This window comes from Boleophthalmus pectinirostris, unplaced genomic scaffold (assembly GCF_026225935.1).
Source record: "Boleophthalmus pectinirostris isolate CB_2022bp ecotype Guang Dong unplaced genomic scaffold, ASM2622593v1 HiC_scaffold_22, whole genome shotgun sequence".
Classification (NCBI taxonomy): domain Eukaryota; kingdom Metazoa; phylum Chordata; class Actinopteri; order Gobiiformes; family Gobiidae; genus Boleophthalmus; species Boleophthalmus pectinirostris.
Genome location: NW_026571190.1, coordinates 41,472,772 through 41,490,183, shown reverse-complemented (window position 1 = coordinate 41,490,183; position 17,412 = coordinate 41,472,772). Strand labels below are relative to the sequence as shown.

The window sequence follows — 17,412 nt, the reverse complement described above, 5'->3', positions numbered from 1 at the left end:
GATCTAAACCAGGCCTAAACCCAGGTCTAAACTAGACCTAAACCAGGACTAAAACTAGGTCTAAACTAGATCTAAACCAGGACTAAACCAGGACTAAACCAGGACTAAACCAGGTCTAAACCAGGACTAAACCAGGACTAAACCAGGTCTAAAACAGTGTTTCCTCTTCTATCAATAATATTTTTAATTTGCTTCAGTAAAGTCTGGGCTTTTTATTTCTTATGTTACATTATACTCGTCTTTGTTTCTCTACAGCAAATCAAGTAATCCAAAGTATTCAGATTATGTTACTCACTTTAAGTAATTTAATGGATTCTGTTACAAACTACATTTTGGGGTATGTAATCTGTAATCTGTAGGGGATTACATTTTAAAAGTAAACTTCCCAACACTGGTCATTGTAGTATTCTGTTATGTTTGTCTCATGAACGATTCCAACCACACCTCAGTTTTCATCATTTCCCCGCTGACGCACAACTCCGAGTTCACCGGGTTCACGCGATTAGAAGAGACGAGGCCCCAAACTCCAGACGATTCCAAACAGCACATACGTCTGCCTTTCTTCATTCTACCGCTGATCACGTTTACTTCAGTGGGTTTGATCGCGGTGTCGGGAACTGCACCGGAAGTCGTCGTCGCATCTTTCCAAACGTTTTCCTGGTTTGTGACGTAAGCGTGAATAGCGCCCCCTGCCCTGTCAGTCTAATTATGCGGCGTTTCCTGTCCTCAAAAGAACTTTTTAACCAAATCTGTTTTACTGCTCCATAAAAAACTAAAATTGTATTCACAGAAACCCAAGCTCACTCAGGAGGAAGTTACACTGAGGTTTGCAGATGAGAATAAAATGGATATTAACACTCAGTCGCACTTCGTAAATGAATAAAATAAAAACTAAATAAATAAGTCTGTTAGCAGCGTCTGACAGATAAAAGTGTTGGCGCTCAGAGCTCTGCAAATAATTTTGTAGAACCCGCACATAGATCGATTTGCATGTCAAATATTCTCCAAACTCATATAATCGAGATGAAACGATAACGTTTATTTTGGGATGTTTTTTATATAAATAACTATATTTATGATATTTTTTAAATATACAGATTGTAGAACAGCTGGATATAGTTTATTTTGGTTACATTTAAGTTTTTTTATCCAAGTATATTTTATTTAAGGGTTGTTCAGTGGCCAAATACGTCACTATGTTTAACTTAAACTCTTGACTGCAAATGAAATGTTTGAAATTCATTTGTATGTTTAGTGAGCGTGTTGGTGTTTTGTACTTTTGTGTGATTGTTGTTGTACTTTTCCCTGACCTGTAGATGATTTCACATGAACCTGCCGAGGGACTGAAGATGGAAATGAGCCACACCGGCTTTAATCTTTACATATTTACATATAAAATATGCACTGATATGTGCTCTCCCTTTACGAATAAATATAAGAATAAATCTATGGGCTATAGTTAAACTACACATTTTGGGTGCTGCTTCTATTGGAATGTAGTGTTTCCTCTAACATTATATTGTCAGTGTAATTATGTGGCGCTCATCACCTGTCGTCAAAACAAGAGTCTTTACCAAATCTGTTCCACTGCTCCATAAAAAACTAAAAGTGTATTTAAGAAACCCGAGCTCAGAAAGTGTCCGGGCTCAGGAGGAAGCTACACTCGGGTTTGTAGATGAGAATAAAATGCATGTTAATGTTCAGTGGTACTTTGTAAATTAACAAAATACAAACTAAATAAGTCTGTTAGCAGCGTCTGTTTGACAGATAAAAGTGTTTGCGCTCAGAGCTCTGCAAATAGTTTTGTAGAACCCGCACATATGTGAAGAATCCCTCAGTCGTCCAGGTAGAATCCATGAGGAGAAAATTCAGTTTGTCGACTGGACAAAAGTTAGTTTGGTTGAAGACGTTTCGCAGCTCATCCAAGCTGCTTCTTCAGTTCTGAAGAAGCTTGTCCAGTTGACAAACTGATTTTTTTTTCCTCGCCATGAAACCCCACATAGTAAGTCTGTGCAATTCACTGAATTTTGATCACGATTTTGATTTGTGTGTCAAACGATCTCCAAACTAATGTAAAAGAGTTGAAAGGATTAAAGCTTAAGTTTATTTTGGGATACTTTTTATATAAATAAGTATATTTATTTATTTATTTTTTTAAATATAGAGATTGTAGAACAGAGTTTATTTTGGATATGTTTAAGTTTTTCTATAAAAGTATATTTTATTTATTTTATGTTTTATACATTGCAAAACTGCTCTAAGGTTCATATTTGTAGGCTGAATTTATTTTCAAAGTGAAAGTTTTGCGTAATTTATCAATTACAAATTGTTTTGTTTTGTTTTTGAGAGACAGAAATGTTGAATAAATGCATCATGTACCTAAAAAATAATCATTTGAATAATCGTGATTTCAATATTGGCCAAAATAATCGTGATCATGATTTTTTTCCATAATCGAGCAGCTCTACCACATACTGTAGTAAAAACAACATTTACCTGAACCAGGATCATGTTGAGCTTTGAAATGTAAACTCCTTCTTTCTGCAGAAACACACAAAAACAGAGATTGTGGTGTTGGCAGAAGCAGAAGCAGAGACAGAGGTGTTCAGACTTAAAGAGTGTGAGGAGCACAAACCTCCACTGTGGACGGATCTGAGGACGTCTTGATAATCAAACCCACCACGTACTTTTTTATCCCTGAAAATACATTAAATAATAATAATTACAGGTCGTTCATGAGATCGAGTTTACAGCAGATAAGATTTGAGTGTTTTTGAGACTCGCCTTCACACTGGTGTCGGGGCAGAATTTTCCAACGCGTTTTAATCACAGCCTCCAAAATCTGCAGAGCGTAATACTGCAAAACAAAAGAGAGCAAGACGTCACCAACAGGCAGGAATCTAACCCATGTATCGGTTTTAGGAGCACATATCCAAGTGTCCTGGGTCACATTTGAAAAAGATCGGATCTGTGTGGTTCAGACTGTCATTAAAAGATCAGATACAGGAACATAGGGGCCAAAAAAATCTGATTTGGGTCACTTCAGGCTGCAGTCTGAACGCAGCCTTGATTAAGTGAAGTTGTTGTAGTTCTTTCTGGTCAGATCGTGTTGCTCAGATTAAAGTCTAACTTGAGTAACAGAGCTTCAGACAGAGTAGTGCTTTTAGTTAGCGTCACACAGCCAGAGATTTTTGAAGACACCAGCTGCACAGTGTCCATGATTTAGTCTGTACCTTGGTCTTCATGTTCTGTGAAAACTCCAGGATGGTGTCGACTCTGGTCCAGGCGTCCGGATGGTCCTTCAGGTTCGTCAGCACCTCCTGAGCCACACGTTGCTAAAAACAAAACAAAACATCCGGTTATTAAATTTACTAAACTAAAAAAGGCAACAACAGCCTCCTCAACAAAACAGTGGATTAAGGACATTTCAGAACGTATCGGCCTTGAAAGACTGACATTTATAGCAAAAGGAAAATGAAAAAACTTTGTGAAATTCTGGGAACCTTATTTGAATATCATATCCAAAAAATAGAAATGATGTATATGTATAATAATATTGTTATGCATTGGTGGTGATGGTGATAATACTAATAATTTTATATATTTTTTATTTTTTTTATTTTATTATTTTTATATTATTCTTATTCTTATTATTATTTACCTATTTTACTTTATTTTTTTAATGTATTTATTTATATTTTATTCTTATCTATCTACTCATTTATTTTTCTCTCTGCCAATTTTTTTTTTTTCTGAATGTAAATCTCGGACTTACCTGCGACTGATAAATTGTATTGTGCAAATATTGTTTAGTGAATATGTGAATGTGTGAATTGGCTTGTTATTATTATTATTATTTTATTTTTTTTTTTTCGGTTGTATGTTGACCTGTGTTAACACCGTGGTCAGTTGTTCATGTGAAACATTTTTTGGTCTGAAAATTAATAAAAATATTGGGGGAAAAAAAATTATAATAAATAAAAGGCAACGTTAAAAAGATGTCCTCTAGCTCTACATTTAAAAATATTTCTATTCTGCTTTAACAGTTTTTATGTCAACTGGACCAGTCAAATACATCAGATTTAGTCAAACTTAAAAATATTCATGTCAGCATTTTCTTTTTTAGTTTATCAAGTTCACGACCAGTCAAAAGTTTGGACACTCTTTTTCATTCATGTTTCTCTTTGCGTCCACGATTATTTACACTGCAGATTCTCACCGAAGCATCAGAACTGTGAACGAGGCGTGTGGAATGTGGCAAACAGAAAAGAAAAAAAAAAGAAATGGCCGTGCTTTACTTCGCAAATTCTGGAATCAGACGTCAGCGCTGACACTGAAAAATCAATTTGAATATTGTCTTCAATGTGTCGTTTCAGCCGGGACTGTGGTTGGAGGGGTTTTATTTTTGTTTTAAGGAAAATAAATGCTGTTTTCAGTCTCTGCTGTGGTATCGTTCATATTGTGTTTTGACAGATACTTAGAGTCAAAGTATCGGAAGCTGAACAAGACAGAATGCCTAATATTAAACTTAAAAAACATTTAGTTTAGCTCGACGCAGGAATCGACTAAAACACACGTCGTAGCTCGAAATGAGTCCTGAACTCTGCAGCGCGTCTTTTAACAGGGAGCAAAAAGCACAATCACGTCACCCATAGGACGTCTCGGACCTCATCCAGATTTACTCTCCCCGCACGTGCGCCGAGGTCTGAGGTCCAGCTCCAGCTCGTGGTCCCCAAAACGAGACTTAAAACCAGGAGGACCGGACCTTCTCTGTGACCGACCCCAAACTCTGGAACGTTCTCCCCCCTCCCCCCCACGTTCCAATGCCCCCACAGTGGAGAGTTTTAAGTCTCGTCTTAAGACCCACTTTTATTGTCTGGTTTTTAACACCTCGTGAGTTTTTTATTTATTTTTATTTATTTATTTAATTAATCAATTTATTTATTTACTTATTTTATTTATTTATTTTATAAAATGTATTTATTTACTTTTTTTAAATTAAATTTATTTATTTTATTATTATTATTATTAATTTTTATATTTATTTTATTGTTTTTTTTTAGTAATGCTTTAATGTATTGATTTTATTATTTTTGTTCATTTATTTTATTATTATTATTATTTTATTTATTGATTCTATTAGTTTCTTCAAAATTCTGCAGATTTATTTTTTATTTTTTTTAAGTAAACTGTTTTACATTGCTCTGTGAAGCACTTTGGAAACTACAATTTTTATTTTTTATTTTTTTAAACCAACTTTTTTTCAACTTTTAAATAAAGTTGGACTGGAGGAATTAAGCAAGGTAAAGATACTTTTATTTCATTACAATTTTTCAGAACTTTCTCCACCTCTGACAAAATGTAGAAAATAGTAAACAGTAGTAAAAAATCGAGTGAATGAGGAGGTGTGTCTTGTAAGTTTAATCTTTCCAGTTTTATTTGATTTTTTTCCAGTGTGAGTTTAAGTGTCGGCGGGCGGCGTCTCTCACCTGTGACCCGATGTCGTGGTACATGGAGTTGACCACATTGTCCAGAAGGTTGATGTCCAGTTTCTGGTTGAAGTCCAGCAGTTGTCGTGCTGGGTGATCGGCCAACATGGTCATTTCAGCGGGCATAGAGCTCCTGCGGCAGACGAGGAGGACGAGGAGGAGGCACGAGGTAAGAATAAAAGACACAAACAAATGTACTGAGGCTCGGCTGCAACGCAGAACCAATTATTCAGTGTTGGGAAGTTTACTTTTAAAATGTAATCCCCTACAGATTACAGACCCCAAAATGTAGTTTGTAACGTAATCCATTAAGGTACTTAAAGTGAGTAATGTAATCTGAATACTTTGGATTACTTGATTTGCAGTAGAGAAGCAAAGACGAGGAAATCTTCACATAAGAAGTTTTGTCTGACAAAAGAAAATAAAAAACCCAGACTTTACTCAACCAAATTAAAAATATTATTGATAGAAGATGATGAGACATGGTTTAGTCCTGGTTTAGACCTGGTTTTAGACCTGGTTTTAGACCTGGTTTTAGACCTGGTTTTAGACCTGGTTTTAGACCTGGTTTTAGACCTGGTTTAGTCAGGGTAAGTATAAAATAATCGTTTGAATAATCGTAGTTTCAATACTGACCAAAAATAAAAGTGATAATGATATGAATGATAATTTTTTTTAACATAATCAAGCAGCACTAATATGTTAACATCAAAATAAAACTGAAAATAAGTTTTTAAAAAATCACTTGCACATATTTATACATTTATATAATTATGTCTTATGAAAAGGCATAGAAAAACATAAATGTTTAACTTATTTCATATTCAAAGTATATTTTATTCATTTTGTTTTATACTTCGCAAAACTGCTCTAAGGTTCATATTTGTAGCCTATATTTAGTTTCAATTTGAAAGTTTTACATAAATGATCAATAACAAAGTGGTTTTTTTTTAGAGAAATGCTGAATAAATGTGTCGTGTAACTATAATCGTTTGAATAATCGTGACTTCAATACGGTCCAAAAATAAAAGTGATATTGATTTTTTTTTAACATAATCGAGCTGCACTAATATGTAAACATCAAAACTAAATTGAAAATAAGTTTTTTTAAATCACTTGAACATATTTATACATTTATATAATTATACCTTATGAAAAGTTAAACATTTATGTTTTTCTATGCCTTATTTCATGTTCAAAGTATATTTTATTCATTTTATGTTTTATACGTCACAAAACTGCTCTAAGGTTCAGATTTGTAGCTTCAATTTGAAAGTTTTGCGTAAATTATCAATAACAAAGTGTTTTTTTTGAGAGAAATGCTGAATAAATGCATCGTGTAAGTCGTAATTTCAATACTGAGGAAAATAAAAGTGATGATTTTTTTTTTTTTTTCATAATCGAGCAGCTCTAATATGTAAACATCGAAACAAAATTGAAACTTGCACATATTTATACATTTATATAATTATGCCTTATGAAAAGTTAAACATTAATGTTTTTCTATGCCTTATTTCATGTTCAAAGTATATTTTATTCATTTTATGTTTTATACATTGCAAAACTGCTCTAAGGTTCAGATTTGTAACTTCAATTTGAAAGTTCTGCGTAAATTATCAATAACAAAGTGGGTTTGTTGAGAGAAATGCTGAATAAATGCATCATGTAACTTGTAATTTCAATACTGACCAAAAATAAAAGTGATGATTTTTTTTTTTTTTTTTTTACATAATCGAGCAGCACTAACATGTAAACATTGAAACAAAATTGAAAATAAGTTTTTAAAAAATCACTTGTACATATTTATTCATTTGTATAACTATGCCTTACGAAAAGTTAAACAAGTTGTGACTCTTTCCAGTAAAACTACACATTACACGGACGTTAAAGTGTTTATTTAACCCAAAAGCAACAGACTTTAAGATTCGATTTAGCAATAAAAGCCACGGTCACATATTTGCTGCACAGTGTGAATGAAACGGCGCCCTCTGGTGTTTAAACTCAACCCGTGTGTGACTCAGATCATCCCCGCACCATCACTCCCCTCAAAAACTGTGCAAAAAGAGTTCAACAAATGTCTCACAATGGAAGTTTTTTTTTACACGAGAAGCTGAAAACTTGAATATCACGTAAAGAAATTCGTAAACATAACAACAATATCTAAAATAGTGAATTACTTTCTAAAACTTGGGAGGATGCTGAGCCCGTTTTAGCTCGCACAGACTTGAGATTTTCATAAAACTCACCTTTATTGTCTTGCCTTTTAGCCAAAAAATAACCAGAACGTGGGGACTTTTCGTGCAGAAGCGGCGATGCTCTTGCAGGAACTCGAAAGCGTTGATTCACCGTGATGTTTACGGTTAACCTCGATGCTAACGTTAGCTTCCGTATTTAACTCCAAATTAAAACGCGCATTAATGTCTAACGATATGCTTAATGACTCCCGGGCGTTTTAATGCGATGTTATGTGCATCCCTTTCCGGTGGTGAGAAGTATTTTAAAGAGGATGACTCGGAAAACATGCGAGGCTAACAGCGGTTCACTCGGCTATAGCAAAGTGAAGGGAGTTTTAGCTTAGCTTCGTTCGCGCAGCTAGGCTAAGTCTTCGGAACGGAGCGTTAAAGTAGCGCAAATCTCGGGCGGGGGAGGCTCTTAAAAGTGGCTCGGCGTTGGGTTTATGTCCGTGTGTGTTCGCGGGCGCAGTTGCGGATCGGTGTCGCGGGGTTTGGTGCGCGGAGCTGGTTCTTCTTGCCCATGCTTCAGTCACACTTAGACCGGATTAAACCAGTTGAAACCGGGACGCTCTTCTCTCGCGGCCCGTTGTCAGCGCCGCGGAAAATTTGGACCGCGGCTCTGCCCACGGAGGCGCTGATTGGTCCGGACGCGGCGCTACGTCACGCCGTGGGAGGGGCCTGAATCGTGTTTCTAAAGGTTTCTACGGGGTTCCACGGTCGTTTTTTTTTTACTTTATATTGCCGTGCACTTGCTCAAATTTCTTCAAAATAAAACCAAAAAAAATAAATAAATAAAATAAAAAAAAGTCTTCATTATTTGTCTCCAAACCCAAAATGAAAAAACAGATAAAAATTTGTTCAGTTTTCGATTTTTTTGTGTTTAAATTAATAATAGAAAAAAGAAAAAAAACAACAGATAATGGTCGTTTCCCGGACTGAACCAGGACCGAACCAGGACTAAACCAGGACTACACATGGTCTCAGTCCTGGTCTCAGTCCCGGTCTGGTCCCGGTCTCACTCCCGGTCTGGTCCCGGTCTCAGTCCCGGTCTGGTCTCAGTCTCAGTCCCAGCCTCACGCCTGGTCCTGGTCCCGGTCTGGTCCTGGTCTCAGCTCCGGTCCTGGTCCCGGTCTCAGTCCTGATCACCCGACAGTCTACGTGGGCGCACCTTCGGGCCTGTCTGGTTTAGACCTGGTTTAGACCTGGTTTAGACCTGGTTTAGACTTTGTTTAGTCCTGCTTCAGTCCTGGTTTAGTCCTGGTTTAGACCTGGTTTAGTCCTGGTTTAGACTTGGTTTAGACTTGGTTCAGTCCTGGTTTAGACCTGGTTTAATCCTGGTTTAGTCCTGGTTTAGTCCTGGTTCAGTCCGGCATCACAGTTTAAGTCATGTAAACGGGAAACGGTCGTGATCCGTTTTTTTCCATTTTTCATTTAAACAACAAAATCGAAAAAATTGGAAAAATTAATCATTATCTGTTTTTTCATTTTGGTTTTCAAATAATAAAGAAAACAGTGTTTTTGTTTTTTCGGTTCTTCTTGCCCGTGCTTCAGTCACACTAAACCAGTTGAATCCGGGACGCTCTTCTCTCTCGCTTCAGATTCTCGTGAACTTACTCAAATTTCTCTCATTTGTTGAACAGGAAAGTGAATAAAACGGATCAAAACTAACAAATTATATTTTAATATAATAATAATAATAATAATAATAATAATAATAATAATAATAATAATAATAATAATAATGCATTATTCTGATGTTTAGTGTGACCAGACGTCCCTGTTTACCCAAGATAGTCCAAGTTTTGAGCCGATTTATCCAAAACCAATGATTTGTCCCAGTTTGGTACAAAAAATGTCCCAAGAGTCCCAATTTTTGACCAATCTGATCCCTGACAACAGTAAAAAGAAGCATAAACTGAAAAGAAAAAGAAAATGATGCTTAAAAATGACCAAAACACAAAGAAAATGTGACTATAGTGACTCACATTAGTGCTGAATACAAAACATTTTTCCTTAATTACACACTCGATTTACAATTTTATTATTTCCAGTATAATCAGAGTCAATATAATCACATTTTGTTTCTGTTTTGGTCATTTTTAAGTATCATTTTCTGTATTTTACTGAAATAAATGACAATGTATGTCTCTTTTTACTGTTGTCAGGGAACAAATTGGTCAAAAATAGGGACACCTGGAACATTTTTGAGCATTTGAGCCTGTAGATTTATCCAAAACCACTGATTTGTCCCAGCTTTATACAAGAAATGTCCCCGGTGTTTCTATTTTTGACCAATTTGATCCTTGACAACAGTAAAGAGACACATAAATTGTCATTTGTTTCAGTAAAATACAGAAAATCTGCTTTAAAATGACCAAAACACAAATAAAACGTGACTCACATTAGTGCCGAGTGCATCACATTTTTTCTTAATTACACACTCGTTACACAATTTTATTCGTATCAACCAACCCAAACCAGTTTTAACTCTGAAAATCTGGTCACACTAAACATGAACTTACTCACACTTCTCTCCTTTGAGGAACAGCAGAGTGAATATAACAGATCAGAACTAACAAGTGATATTTTAATATAATAATAATAATAATAATAATAATAATAATAATAATAATAATAATGCTTTAGTTTTATGTCTTGTTCTGCACTCGGCCCATTCAGGACAGATGTGAGTCTGTAGAGTCACATTTTGTTTGTGTTTTGGTCATTTTTAAGCAGATTTTCTGTATTTTACCGAAACAAATGACAGTTTATGTTTCTCTTTACTGTTGACAGGATCAGATTGGTCAAAAATAGAAACACCTGGGACATTTCTTGTATAAAACTGGGACAAATCAGTGGTTTTGGATAAATCTACAGGCTCAAAACTAAGACTGTCCCGGGTCAACAGAGACGTCTGGTCACCATACAGACAAAATTTTGTTTTATATTTTTATTAAAAAAAATGTCCCAGGTGTCTCTATTTTTGGCCAATCTGATCCTGTCAACAGTAAAATACAGAAAAGCTGCTTAAAAATGACCAAAACAGAAACAAAATGTGATTATATTGACTCTGATTATACTGGTAATAATAAAATTGTGAATCGATTAAATTACGAAATTACGGAAAAATGTTTTGTATTCAGCACTAATGTGAGTCAGTATAATCACATTTTCTTTGTGTTTTGGTCATTTTTAAGCAACTTTTCTATATTTTACCAAAACAAATGTCAGTTTATGTCTCTCTTTACTGTTGACAGGAATCAAACTGGTCAAAAATAGAGACATTTCTTGTATAAAATTGAGACAAATCAGTGTTTTTTTTTAAATAAATCTGATGAGACAGTGGACACAGGCTCAAAACTGGGACTGTCCCGGGTCAACAGGGACGTCTGGTCACTGTGTTAAAATTAAAATAATTTGAGGAAATGCTTGGAAAAATGATGCATTTATTCGAGAAATCAAAACTTCAACTAAATAAAAAATGTCACTTACAGAGGGTGACCACAATTTCAGAATCAAAAACCGGGACACTCTCGGTTTCTGGTGGTTGGTAAAAACAAAATTGTGAATCGAGTGCATAATTAAGAAAAATATGAGTCAGTAAAATCACATTTGTTTTTGTTTTGGTCGTTTTTAAGTATCATTTTCTGTATTTTACTGAAATAAATGACAATTTATGTCTCTTTTTACTGTTGGCAGGGATCAAACTGGTCAAAAATAGAAACACCTGGAACATTTTATTTATAAAACTATAAAACAAAATTTTGTCTGTACGATTACCAGACGTCTCTATTTACCCGGGACAGTCTCAGTTTTGAGTCTGTGTCTCTTGTCCCAGCAGATTTATACAAAAAAACACTGATTTGTCCCAGTTTCATACAAGAAATGTTCTTATTTTTGACCAATTTGATCCTTGTCATCAGTAAAAAGAAACATAAATTGTCATTTGTTTAGGTAAAACACAAAAAATCTGCTTAAAAATGACCAAAACACAAACAAAATGTGCCTGCACTGACTCACGTGTTTGTCATGAACGGGCCGAGTGTGTCACATTTTTTCTTAATTACTCACTCGATTCACAATTTTATTTTTACCAAACCAAACCAGTTTTTTATTCTGAAAATCTGGTCACTCTTCCCACACGCTGACTCACACTTCTCTCATCTGGGGAATAAGAGAGTGAATAAAATAAAAGACAGCAGAACATTTGGGTGATCAGATTTTCAAAACTCTAAACTGGGACACACCCGGGTTTGGTGTAAATAAAATAATGAAAAGTAAAAAGAGTGTGTGAGACTGTCGACTCTCGTGTCTGTAATAATCTGAGGCTGAGTCCTGCACCGGGTTCGGGCAAACGGGCGGATTTTAACATTCTGGAATTTTACGGGCGAGTGTGTGGACGGGTAGTGACTAAACCAGGACTAAACCAGGTCTAAACCAGGACTAAACCAGGACTAAACCAGGTTTAAACCAGGACTAAACCAGGTCTAAACCAGGACTAATCTTAGACTTAAGAGAGAGAGAGAGAACCCTGGTTTAGTCCTGGTTTAATCCTGGTTTAGTCCTGGTTTAGTCTTTTAGTCTGTTTAGTCTTGTTTAGTCCTGGTTTAGTCTTGTTTAGTCCTGGTTTAGTCTTGGTTTAGTCCTGGTTTAGTCCTGGTTTAGTCTTGGTTTAGTCCTGGTTTAGTCCTGGTTCAGGACATTTATTTTGTTCAAATCCTGTTTAAATTATCTGAAAAAATCTGCTTCTTTCATGTAAATTGAGCCAAACTTTGACAGAATTCTCCCAGTGCGACGTCACCGGGGCGGAACTCTCGAAAACTAATTTTCTTCACAAATTACATCTTTATCAGCGTAAAACTGTATTTTCAAAAGGTTTTATCACAACAACTTAAGCAGAAATTACAGAATCATCGAAATTTGTCGCAGTTTATTTACAATCCAACACAGCAAAACAACACGAGACCAACAGAAGAAAAAAATGAAAAACATATACAAAAGTTGTATAAAAACATTATTTATGATGTAAAGGTGTGAGTTGGACAGTTGTAGTAGGGAGTACAGTTGTATCTGTATTATCTGTCACATAAAGGTGAGTAAGTGACAGTTGAGTAGGGAGTATTATCTGTCACATAAAGGTGAGTTGGACAGTTGTAGGGTAGTATTCACTGTCAAACATAAAGTGAGTTGACAGTTGTACAGTTGTAGGGAGTTATATGTGTGAGTTGGACAGTTGTAGGGAGTATTATCTGTCACATAAAGGTGAGTTGACAGTTGTAGGGAGTATTATCTGTCACATAAAGGTGAGTTGACAGTTGTAGGGAGTATTATCTGTCACATAAAGGTGAGTTGGACAGTTGTAGGGAGTATTATCTGTCACATAAAGGTGAGTTGACAGTTGTAGGGAGTATTATCTGTCACATAAAGGTGAGTTGGACAGTTGTAGGGAGTATTATCTGTCACATAAAGGTGAGTTGACAGTTGTAGGGAGTATTATCTGTCACATAAAGGTGAGTTGACAGTTGTAGGGAGTATTATCTGTCACATAAAGGTGAGTTGGACAGTTGTAGGGAGTATTATCTGTCACATAAAGGTGAGTTGACAGTTGTAGGGAGTATTATCTGTCACATAAAGGTGAGTTGGACAGTTGTAGGGAGTATTATCTGTCACATAAAGGTGAGTTGACAGTTGTAGGGAGTATTATCTGTCACATAAAGGTGAGTTGGACAGTTGTAGGGAGTATTATCTGTCACATAAAGGTGAGTTGACAGTTGTAGGGAGTATTATCTGTCACATAAAGGTGAGTTGACAGTTGTAGGGAGTATTATCTGTCACATAAAGGTGAGTTGACAGTTGTAGGGAGTATTATCTGTCACATAAAGGTGAGTTGACAGTTGTAGGGAGTATTTTCCAAATTTTCTTCACAAATTACATCTTTATCGGCGTAAAACTGTATTTTCAAAAGGTTTTATCACAACAACTTAAGCAGAAATTACAGAATCATCGAAATTTGTCGCAGTTTATTTACAATCCAACACAGCAAAACAACACGAGACCAACAGAAGAAAATGAAAATATACAAAAATAAAAACATTATTTATGACGATTTTTATTTTAAAAGTCGTGATGTTAAAACAAAACCAACACCTGCAGATGAAAACTTAAACACTTCAGTAATTCTGACTATTCACACGAAACGAAAAAAAATGGCTCAAAAATGTTCGTCTTTTGTCAGAACACAAAATAAAAGTTTGCAAACCGTGTCAGGGAAACGAGATTAGAGTCTCTGCACGGCTCCACTCTGAACGTTCCCAAAAAATAATAAAACAGAACAAACTAATAAAACAAAGGCAAGAAAATGTTAAGAGATATTTTAAAATTAATTGTTCTTCCAAATAGAAATCCATGTGAGTCTCCTCTTCGTTTTCTTTTCAAATAATATTTTTAATTTGGTTCAGTAAAATCTGGACTTTTTATTTTCTTTAATCAGATAAAACTTCCACTTATGTGAAGATAAACCCAGGTTCCTCGGACTCTTTGCTTCTCCACAGCAAATCAAGTAAACCAGGTCCAAAGTATTCAGATTAACATTACTCACTTTAAGTAATTTAATGGATTACGTTACAAACTACATTTTGGGGTATGTAATCTGTAATCTGTAGGGGATTACATTTTAAAAGTAAACTTCCCAACACTGCAGGAAGTGCTCCACCTTCACTAGAATCATTGGGAAAAATTAATTTCAGTCGTGGAATTGTAAATCTCTACTGAACTCCATCCATCCATTTTGTTCCTCTTCTCCGGGGTCGTTGAGGCGTGTTACAGCTCCAGCCCTTAGATTGTAATTTATTTTGTGTGTTATAAATGATTCTGCTGACACACCTTGATTCCTGCTGTGGGAGCGCTGGTCTGTGATTGGTGGGGCATGTCGACGCCCACCTCACCTGCAGCCACCGCCCACTATTTAAAAAGATTACAGCACCTGATCGGGCCAGTCTGCCATTTTGTGTTCATGTGTGTAGTTTAGTTTAGTTCTGTTTGATTTGGTCACTCGATTCTGTTTGTGGGTTGATGTGGTTTAATTTGGGGAACTTGTGTTTTAGTTTTTTATGTGTCCCTTTAATTTTACCACTCGTTTTGTGTGAGCCTGTGTGACGCCTTTTACGGCACAAAACTCAGTTTATTCTGTTGTTCTGTTTCTTAGTCTACGTTCAGACTGCAGGGCTTAAAGCTCAATTCAGATTTTTTTGTGAAATCCGATGTTTTTTCGAGGTCGTTCACATTTCCAGTTAAATGTGACTTGTGTGTGACTCCAGTGTGAACATTAAACGGTCCAAAAGTGTCTCACATGTGACACTGGAGACACGACGACGTCAACCGCAGCGAGCGTCTCTGTGTTTACACAAGTTGAACAAACATGGACGCAGCATCGAGCACCTGGAGATTTTAAAGTTCCTCTCGTACCGGAGCCACAACATGAACAACTTACTTGTTTTAAGGAGGAGATTGAGAAGGAGAAGGACCAGGTTTTTGGTGGTGGTGTTTTGTGGTGAGTGGAGATGTGCTTCACTTCAGTCACATGGATCATGAACAGTTTTCTCCTACTTCAGTGCAGAATAGTGACGTTTGTGTCTTGTTGATGACGTGTAGGTGGATGAATGTGACCTGACTGTTCACACTCAAGTCACATGTTAAAGATCAGATATGGATCAGTTTCAGGAGCACAGATCCAAGTGTCCTGGGTCATGTTTGAAAAAATCTGATCTGTGTGGTTCAGACGTCATTAAAAGATCAGATACAGGAACATAGAGACAAAAAATCTGATTTGGGTCACTTCAGGTGCAGACTGAACGCAGTCATAGTTTAGGTTATTTTCTGAATATTTTGTTAATTTACCTTTTACACCCCTGTTAATTAAACATTATTTAATTTATTTCATTTTACATCTTGGTTTTATTTTTGTTACTTCCCTGTCCCTAGCAGAGCTGGTTCGTAACAGGGCATCAGTCTGAGCAGGGACTCCCAGACTTCCTTCATCCCAGACACTTCCTCCAGCTCCTCCAGAGGGACCCGAGGTGTTCCCAGTCCAGTCCAGAGACATCGTCCCTCCAGTGTGTCCTGGGTCTTCCCCGGGGCCTCCTCCCAGTGGGACATGAACACCTCCTGAGGGACACGTCCAGGAGACATCAGAACAGACGTCCTCCCCTCAGCCGCTCCTCTCCACGTGGAGGAGCAGCGGCTCTACTCCGAGCTCCTCACCTACTCTACTGAAGTAAAGGTAAAAAAGGAGTTGTTTATTTGAAAACTACCGCTGCATGACATCACAAGGTGGAACAGAGTGTTTAGAGCTTTTGGAGATGTGGACTTTGGTGTCGTAGAACTCGAGACGGTTTTGGCTTTTTTTACGGTCTCTGTGGGGCTGCAAGCTTCAGTGTCGCGTGTCTTTATCGCTGTTGTTGCTGCCGTTTCCTGAACTCAGAACTTCTGCTTCGGGCTGATGTGGTGAGTTTGTACAAAGTTCTTCTGCTGCTGTTTTATGAGTTCATGGTGATAAGTTGAGATGAGGACGGCCCGCGGTTTTAATGGAGAACATAGAACCTTTCACAGTTGGAGGAACATCGGGAACATCGGGCTGACTCTGTCTGGGTCTGTACGGGATCACGTCTGGACTATTTTTTTTTTTTTTTAGGTTTTTCAGGGGGTGTGATGGGTTAAATGGTATTTCACACACTTGCTGCTATAAATCGGGGAATTTATGACCCGACCACAAACATGTTTCTAGAATGCAGCTACCGTTGTCGGGACCGTCAATACGGCGACCAAAACAAAAACAGTCACATGACTGCAGGGTCTCTATTCAATAAGATTTAAAGCTGCAACTTATTTTCTGGTGTTTTTTTCCAGGTAGATGTTATTCCTTTGTCTGGAATGTACCGCAGTGTGGCATTAAACCAGGGGTGTCAAACTCATTTTGTTCCATGGGCCGTGTCCAACTGACTTTGATCCCAAAGTGTCCGGATCAGAAAACTCATGTCATATAAACCCCAAAAATAACAATAAGTTCAAATATTTGTGCAGAGAAACACAAATCTATAGGCGAGTTTCATTGTTGACAAAAGCGTGCGTTGCATGCTGGGAATTATTTTGTTCGGCGGCAAGAAACACTAATTCAACATGTCGGACGGAGCGAGAAAGCACGTAAAGGGTATTGATCCCGGTTATTTATCCACTCTAACGGCAGAGGACCCAAGACCATTTGACCAGAAATTGGTCATAAACATCGACGGACGACAAATCACCCTTTTCAACCCCGACAGAGTCTGGACCAAACCAAATTTCTGGTCAGAATCTCCAACTCCCTGGACAAATATTCACTTGGGTGACATCCACAATGACTTGGTGGAAACTCCTGGGCCATTCACAGCAGAAAAGATGAAAACCTCCAAGAGTCTGGATGTGTTGTTGAACTTGTTGAGTCCATGGTTTGTTAGGATCTTCTACGTTTGCTCTGCGGATGTTTGAAAGTCGTTTAATTCACCGTTAGTGGTTCTTTTCACTCAGAATATGAAAAAGACATTTTCCTTCTTCCGTGCTTTCTATTTGTGCGTCCGATAATGCAGCAGGAATTTACCATTATCAGGGGAGAAATACGTGAGGTTACGCACTGTGTTTGACGCTACCGTGTGTTT

At 36.9% G+C, this 17,412-nt stretch overlaps 1 protein-coding gene across 1 annotated transcript in view; it reads right to left on the bottom strand.

Annotated features, from left to right (window-relative positions):
* The window catches only part of xpo1a (exportin 1 (CRM1 homolog, yeast) a), a 35,530-nt gene extending 27,213 nt beyond the window's left edge, over positions 1–8,317 (bottom strand). The window contains exons 1-6 of the mRNA XM_020940660.2: positions 7,736–8,317; positions 5,490–5,622; positions 3,234–3,335; positions 2,785–2,857; positions 2,636–2,697; positions 2,497–2,541 (exon numbers count right to left, since the gene is read on the bottom strand). Coding sequence (XP_020796319.2) covers positions 2,497–2,541; positions 2,636–2,697; positions 2,785–2,857; positions 3,234–3,335; positions 5,490–5,615 — 408 coding nt within the window. The 5' untranslated portion in view covers positions 5,616–5,622; positions 7,736–8,317. The remainder of the gene's footprint in view (positions 1–2,496; positions 2,542–2,635; positions 2,698–2,784; positions 2,858–3,233; positions 3,336–5,489; positions 5,623–7,735) is intronic.
* Between the last annotated feature and the right edge of the window lie 9,095 nt (positions 8,318–17,412).